Source organism: Eimeria necatrix, genomic scaffold (assembly GCF_000499385.1).
Source record: "Eimeria necatrix Houghton genomic scaffold, Enh_scaff1370, whole genome shotgun sequence".
In the NCBI taxonomy this organism is placed as follows: Eukaryota; Apicomplexa; class Conoidasida; order Eucoccidiorida; family Eimeriidae; genus Eimeria; species Eimeria necatrix.
This window is the reverse complement of record NW_013652117.1, coordinates 1-8,283: the sequence shown is the minus strand read 5'-3', so window position 1 is coordinate 8,283 and position 8,283 is coordinate 1. Positions and strand designations below refer to the sequence as shown.

The window sequence follows — 8,283 nt, the reverse complement described above, 5'->3', positions numbered from 1 at the left end:
GGGGGCCCCGCGGCGCGGCCGGCAGCCCGTCCGCCGCCGCGGGGCCCCCCGGGGGGCCCCCGGGGGCCCCTCCCGGGGGGCCCCCAGAGGCCCCCGCGCTCGCGCGCCCGTCCTGGTGGGGCCCCCGGAACTCGCTCGACGGAGACGCGCGCTCCGCCAAACAACTGAACCGGCTCCGCGACTCCGGCGAACTCCCCGGGGCCCCCCGCCGCCCGTTCATGCAGCCCTCCCGGGGGCCCCCGGGGGCCCCCGCGAACCCGGGGCCCCCCGAACAGCCCCCGGGGCCCCCCGAGGGGTACGACGGGTAACTCGCGGCGGAAGAGACCGAGGGAGAAGCTGCGGACGCCGCGGACGCCGCGGCACCCTGCTGCTGCTGCTGCTGCTGCTGCTGGCGACGAAGGTGAGGCGGAATGTACTTGGCCGGCGCGGAGTCCGCAGGCGGGGCCGACGACAGGGCCGTTGATGCTCCATCCATCGTGGAATTACAGAAAGAGACAAAGAGCCAACTCGAATTCGCGGGGCAACGGGCGACGCCAGCGCAGCAGCAGATGCACAGAGCTAAAGGAACACCGTTCCGAAACCCGAACCCGACGGAGGCATGCGGGGGAATCCGGGAGCAAAAAGCCGCCAACGGGCAAATGAGGCCTCGCGGAGGGCACAGCTGACAATCAGCAATCCGGGAAAAAGAAATAAACAGCCAGATCGGACAGGCGGCCGCGAAGAGCAGCACAGCTTCCTGTCGCGGTGTAGCGACTGCAGCGGTGGGGAGGCGCCCGGCAGAGAAGAAGCAGCCGGAGTTTCAAGACTCCCGAAACGAACAACGCCTAATGAACCAATTTAATTAAGACAGTAACATTTAATTCTAACCAGACACGGCCACCAACGCGAAACAGCTCCATGCAGAAACAGACGCCCAACGCAGCTGCTGCTGCAACCGCTGCTGCTGTTGTGGGCGCTTATGCTGCAGCCTGCGTCATGCTAGCAACCGCAACGGGGCTTTTCCTTTCTCTTCCTCCTAAATTCTCAAAACTCTCCCTCTCTGCATAGACAAACCCAATATTGTATTCCGCTTCTTCTAAACTCGAGAGCTGAGAGCCCCTACAGACCCCGCGAGACCCCCACCGGGCCGTTTCGCCCGGCCGCTGCGGCTCTTCCTTGCGCTGCTCTTGGCCCCCAATTTTTAATTCTGCGACTTCTCCCCTAAAACTCTTCATACTTCCTCTAGTACTTCGCTCTTCTCCTGCGCCTCCGCCCCAGGGTTGCGCCCGTTGGTGCCCTGGCCCACCACCCCTCAGGTCTGCATGCCCAGCGGGCGCCAGCGGGCCAAGCTGGTTTTCTCTTAGCGCCATTTGGCCCTCTTGCTGCCTCCTGGCAGCCTTATATATCTCCAGGCAGCGCCTGCGAGTGCAGGGGGGACCTCCTGGGGGGGAACGGGGGCTGTGGGCGCGGGCCAGCAGGCTCACAGCTTCTGGCTGCTGCAGCGGCTGCACTCCAACTCAAAAGCTGCTTCTAAACTATATGCCCCGCATCCCAGCAACAGGCGTGGCGCACTGTGTGCCCGCGGCCAAGCCCATAAGTGCGGGGCCATTGCTCACCAAGCATCACCTAGAGTTGCTGTTGTACGGATTTCACAGTTATCCCCTGCTTTCGGGCTTTTCGCGAGGGCCTTAGGCTTTAAGAGATACTTCAAACTGATGTAAATAGAGTGCTGCAGTCTAGATAGTTTTCGGCGCCCAGGTGTATGTACACTGCTGCTCATCCATAGTGGCAAGTCCGCAGCAAAACTCGTCGCTGGACTCGGAAGGGCTGCAGGTAGTTCACATGGCCAGCCCGAAAGTCCACACTTTTGTCACTCGACAGTCTTCACGCATACTTACTGGGATGAATACTGAACTATTTTACTTCCTGGTTTTGGTCTACGGTAACGTTGAATGTCGGGGCCTTAGCTCCGCTTCAGAGAGCAAAATCGTCTTCGGAAAGCACCTCTAAATACGTTAAATGGAGCTTCTGCTCTTACAAATTGTTTTTCCGAATGAGAGCCTCCCTTTATTTGAGTTTAGCGCACTGCTTTTGGACTTGCACACGCCGTTGCCGCAACTAACGATCTTCTGTTCGTTGAGAGCGGAAGGCTTGACAGTGGGTTTTGCCTAGCGACGTTGAAGCTAGTCGGGCTGGCTTCTTGGCTAAGGACCATTGCCGAATTAAGGAGCATTAAAAGAATGTTTTCAAGGACAGGGGGAGAGGTCTACGGGCTCAGCCCCAGCTGATGCATGGCCAGATGCCGCCAACCTTTCTTTTTAGAAAATGTGTTTTAGCCTATTCCTTCTTTTTACATATGTCGGTGAGTCTGGGACTCATACTCATCAACACCATGCGGAGCTGGTCTTCTGCCACCAGAGCAGCGGCTGACTGAAGTCCTTCAACTACTTTCCAGCCACACACAGGTTGGTCCACAGATGCGGATCCTGTATACTATAGGAAAAGCTGTTTTGGAGGCATTCTCCAAGTATCCAACATTCAAGAAAAAAGTGGGGAGTATGCTTGACAGGGCATTCATCTGAGTCATGCAGAGTGAATCTTGCAGCAACTGAAGTCCCTACTGCAACCGTTCCATCCTTAGCTTGCAGATGCTTCAGTCGTCTTGTTTCAAGAGTATTTAATGCTTAAAATGCGGGCCTGCAGTTCTACAGATGTAAATGTTGCTAACTAAAGGCATGAGTGGCTTTTGGATTATCTGGTTTGTAAACAGCAGGAGACTTCTTTTCGTTTGCGCATCTACTGCGCCGAGTGGCGATAGCGATAGAGGAACATAGAGTAGAGCTATGAAATAAAGAATACTCAGGCAGATGCACACTTCAGTAGGCTTAATTTTGCTGCGCAATAAGCGCTCGCTGGAAGCTCTGTGCTATGTGGTTGGCTGGGGGATGGTAAGGTGTGCTGTAGGCCTCCTTGATCTATAGTTGCTCCATAGATGTGAGCCCACGCAGGCCGCGGCGCGGCACCTTTATTCGTAGTTTTGCCGAAAGCGATCATTCTATTCAGAAATGTGAGACTGCCAATGGGTACAAATATGCAGGCATTAAAGCGAGAGGCTTACCGCAATATATGTGCCTGTAGAACTGCCACCTGTAGTCACAAGTAACCAACAACCTTGAAAATATGGCGCTAAAGAGGCATGACCTTATTCGCCGTTTGCTTCACTGCACCTGAGATTTTCTATAATCTTACCATCGCAAACAAGACGAGACTCAGGAAAGTCTGAGTGCAAGAAAGAGTTGACAAAAATATGCCAGCTGCACCTTTAGCCATTTGCAGTGACTAATGCAAGCACAAAGGGGAGTTCAACTCAAGCTCAAGATGGCCCAATGGCATCTCAGGAGTCATCCTCTCTAAAAGCTCGACTGCAGACGCTGCTGTAGCGCTCGGGCGGGCTCACTGCTGCCACAACGCATACACCGAAGTGCTCTTCTGCGAGGAGCTTACCAATAAATCACGCAAACACTACTTAAATTCACACAATTAGTCTCAAGTCATGTTTTGAGTCCCTGTTTTTCATGAAGAGGAGACCACAAAACATCAGCATTTGCTCTGACCCCCTCAGTCGCCAAAACCCTGATTGGTTTCTGGCACTACAAGTTGCCGCTCCTAGCAGTTTGATTCTCTTATAGTTAGCTGGCTTTCATAGCTAGGTGGCTCTATCTTCTGCCCAATTGATCTGACCTGGTATTAATATTGCATTATATCGTGTTCTTCCCAAGGAACAGGCCACGATAGGCTCGCTGTAGGCTTGCTGGGAAACTGTTATAGTGCCTCTGTGCTACAGCTCAGCTTGCGGTCCGTGGCTGGATTCCGCAAGAGTCGCACCAGTATAATCAATGCCCCAGCATGCGCGGAAATTACAACGGCAGCTCCAATGTAGTTGGAAAGCGAAACCGAAAGACAAGTCGCAAGCTAGAGCGAAGCAGAGCAAACAGACAAATGCACACTGGCCTAGCGGAAAAGCACCTAGCGGCGGCCGTCAGCAAGAATTGATAAAGAGGCCTTAAAAAGATGGCAGTGATCTTTCTGCGGCGTCTCTCCGCCAGCGAGTGAGCATGCGGCAAGCTGCAGCTTCAGTGTCTTTCGGCAGCCCCACCTCCGGGACTCAACAGCAGGCCTTATCTCCCGAGTACTAAGTTTAAGTCTCTATAGGCGTTTATTGGCTAAAAGTAGTACCTCAAAGCACGCGTCCTGAGTTGTATGACCCTGAATGCCGTTTCTGGGCTACACTGTAGTGCTGCGCATTACAGGCCTGGTCTGTAAGCAGCGTAACTCGCCGCCCTGCACGCCGTTCAAGGAGGAGGCACTCGAGAACTGCACTAAGTGGAATAAAGAGAGGTGGGGAGCTCTGCGCACCAACTAAGCAGATTCTGATGGCACCCATCTAGCGGCCAGTGGCAGAAACGGGTCCGCCAAAGATATTGTCTTACCGTATCTTTGCCCTTTACCTCCAGCAATGCCTTTACATTCCACAGCACACATACTTCTCGATTTTGGAAGGTGTGGGTCCTGCTGGTGTAGAATGTAGACGGACGCAACGGGCTTCCTGGATCGATGGTACGCGACCTGATGCTCCGGCACACTGTGCTTAAAGCGTTATGTTTTCGCTGACTTATATTTTGTTAAATACTACTGTATTTGAGAGGCCCTCCATCCCTGTGCAATCTCACAAGACGCGTGGATTGCTTAAAGACCGCGCGTCATTGACACATCTGTCGTGAACTCGCCGTTTTTATAGCGTGAATTGTCTAAAACCTGCTGTACTCTGTCAACAATGGGACGAATAAGAGAAATGGGGCTGCCAGGCGCCGGTCCAGATCTTTTCTGCGACGCCGACTGGCTGGGGAGGCCACTGACGCCTCGTCTGGAGCCAAATGCTGCCACAAGGGCTGTCAGTATACCGTATTAATCGGAAGAAATTATATCCAGAGTCTTGCATAACGAAGGCAGAGCTTCTCAGATCAAATGTGTATGGCTTGTGGGTTGGGCAGCATTCCGCTTTGTGAGCAGCTCTTTGCAGCCCCGTGAGGCTTACTGACTGAAAAAAAGATTGCATAGATAGCAGTTCAGTGGCCAAATGGGTAGAAGCTAAGGTCAAAGGGTTTCGAGCTTCTGGAGAGGAAAAAGCACTCTTTGTCTTTGTAGCTGTTTGCTGCCTGGAGTAGCATTTCTCCCTGGCACGCGGCCGAATTTCACAGACGCTCAATATATCACCTCATGCGGCAAATGCTGCGAGGCTGATACCACTACATGCCGTTTGTCTTGGGCTTCGGCCCCACGACTCTTTACTAAAGTGCTTGCTCCGCAGGAGACGCAGTGGTGAGGCACCGTAGAGGCCTGGGGAAATGCTGGGAATCATAATCCTATAACGCCCCGAAGTGTAATGTGTGCAGCTGCATATAGTAGAGGAAACGAATAGTAGCCGAAACACAAAACGTAACACCGTGTACTAAGTCTGAGTTCTAAAAGTCAGGGGGGAACGAGCAGCATGGCGCACTGATCTATAATACTGCTCGGCTTCAGTCTAGATCCTCTGTGGCCTCGTGTAACTCAGCACCTCTATAGGCTAGAAAGCTTTTTGCCGCAGCACCCCACTTCACCTCGCCGACAGAGTCAGTCTATTTTGTTTTTCGGGCCTTAGTACGCGGACACAGGAGTTGCACCTTAAGAATATCTTAACTGCCTCACCACTCAGCTGTTATTTCCCTACGCGAGGTGACAAAACAAAGCCGCTTGCAGTAACTCGAGGTCGAAATGTGCCTATCTTTGGTCGATACACGATGGCGTAGCAAGCAGTTGACCTTGACTGGTTCTGGCGGAGCCTTTACCTCCATGGTGAACTTCGAACAAAAAAAGCCCTCCTTGTACAGTCTTCTCAAGAAGCACTATTGGGGTTCTGACTGTGAGGAGCTAGAATACATTGGCAAAACCCCAAGAGAGGAACATTGGTGTGCTTCTCTTGTAACAGGCTCGCTTTCTCGGCTGAAGCTTCTGCAGCTTCAAAGAAAAATCCTGCGTTATGCTTATGGGACACTTAAAGCTCTTCACAGCTTTGAGGAGAGCTGACTGTAGCGGGCTGAGTGAGTTTTTTGAGGCGGACAATGCCTGCTTTTGTTGAAGAGAAGGCGTATGTCTCCTATTTCTCACCGATATTTAATGCTAGAGCACAATCCCGCTCAGTTAGCGGATGGAGTTGAGGCGGTGTTGCATGTTCTACTGCATTTGTACTGATTTGGCTGATAAGCTATGGTCTCTAGGCTCCTCAAAACGCAACTGTTGCGCTTGTGGAGCTCAAGACTGCTGCTGCACCGGGCGCAGTTGTTTGCAAAGAAAAGGCGGCAAAAGGTTGCCAAGGAGGTACTAATTGTTTTTCCCCTACGGACATTTGTTACCCACTTCTTGAACATCTTTAGACTCAGACTACGCCACTTCTTCGCACTCGATGAACTTAGCCTTTGCACCTGAAACCCCCGAAGATCGGCCCATTGGACCATTTTTGCCCCGCTGCGGTCCCACGCCTGGTGCCGCCCTCCCAGCGCAGCCTCTGCCCATTCTCCCTGCAGCTTGAGTGCCACTTAGGCGCTTCAGCGGCCTCTCTTGGATGGCCAGCGAGGGTCATTTGAGGCAAGGAAGGGCTTTTGCCGCTTCCTTCCTCAATTGCAGCTCTGCAGTTTCGCTCCTTCTTCATTAACATACATACTCCCTAAAAAGCTTTGCATAGTGAAGGAATAGAAACTCATCTTTTAGCTCTGACGCGACTGGCTTTATCATATCTGCGAGCTCCACCGTGTACCCAGTTCAATTTCTCTTTCATGGGTTTCCAGACTCTCCCAGTATCTTAACTCTTTGTGGCACACAGGGCGTACTATGGAGCTTTTGTTTGACCAATTCTGAGTTTTTCATGTTCATTATTTCACTCTTGGCATATAATTGTGTACTAGGGCGAAGTTGTTCAAGTCCCAGGCCTGCCGACGGCCGAATAGCCCCGCGTGGTTGAACTCCACTTTTTCTTCTTTCCAGATTACAACAACGTTTCTGTTATCGAACTTCCGAACCTTTGGGTCCCCCCCTTGATGCGCACTAGAAATGGTCTGCGCTCAGCCTTTTTCTTATAAGTTTAAAACAGTGATTTATTTGTTAACTCGTTGTGCCTGTTAGCCTTTTGGCGAACAGTTCTATGCCAGCCCTTGGACCGGCGGGGCCGCTGGCTGTTTCTCTGTGTGCGCAGTTGCTTAGCTTTCAGCTGTAGTGTTAGAAGGCTCACAGAACTGCTGCTGCTGGGGGCTCGCTGTGGAGCGGCTGTGGCTCGCTGGTGGACCTGTGGCTGGCTGCTGCTGCTGCGGCGTGCTGCTGCAGCAGAAAGCCGCCCTGCTGCGTGGCTGTCAGCGCGGGTTGGTTGTGTGTGCGTTGGTGTGGCCTGCTGCTGGGAAATACCGGGAAAGGGGGCAGTTTACCCGGCCCTGTGGAGCCCCCACGGTGTTGCGCGTGAGCTTCGGCGGGGCGGCGGATCTGCACCCTTCCGCGCGCCGCAGAGCCCCCCCGAGCGGCAAATAACGGCGAAAGTTGAATTAAAATGGGGGTGAGGGGTCTGGAAAGGGTGTAGGGGGAGCGGGTTTGGGTAGGTTGTTGGCGGCAGGACGGCGGGCGAAGAGCTGTCGCGGGCTGCAGCAGGTTCGCTGCCAGCCCCAAGCGGGCTGGAGAGGGCGTAGGGCGCATCTGCGGGGGAATTGGGGCGAATTAATTGCAGCAATAAGTTGTTTGGGGTTTGCGAATGTTTATTTGAAGCGGATTTTCGCGAGCGATCGGCTGCGAGTAGGGGTGTATGGGCGGCCGGCGGCGTTGAGGCAGCAGCAGCAGCAGCAGGTCGGAGCTCGCTGCGGCGCATGTTTCTGGGGAGCAGCAGGCTAGTTCGCAGCGCGTTTTTTGGGTTTCGAGTTGGAATTGGGGTTTTTTGGAGGTTCAGGAATCTCTCGTTTTGGAGGGAGCGCCCGGGAAGCGTCCATGTGCAGGGGGCGTTTGGGCAGGGCACCCGGGCCGGCGTGCGTCGTCAGCTGGGGGCTAGAGGGGGGGCGTTTGTGCGCTGTTTGCGGGCCTTTGGAGTGAAGCCGAGCGAGCAAGGAGAGGGCCTTCGCACATGCGGGGACTGGGCCTTTGGGGGCGCAGCGTGGAGCTTCCTGGGAGCCTGAACGGGGTCTGCGGCGAGGGTCTTGCGCGCCGCCCGCCCCCCCAAACCACCCCCACCAG

The 8,283-nt window shown here is 54.0% G+C and overlaps 1 protein-coding gene across 1 annotated transcript; it reads right to left on the bottom strand.

Annotated features, from left to right (window-relative positions):
• Positions 1-475, bottom strand: ENH_00012030 (hypothetical protein; the record flags this gene model as incomplete). Its single annotated transcript, XM_013578959.1, has 1 exon — positions 1-475. A coding segment is annotated over one exon (475 nt), but the record flags the coding sequence as incomplete, so codon positions are not given.
• Positions 476-8,283: the final 7,808 nt, after the last annotated feature.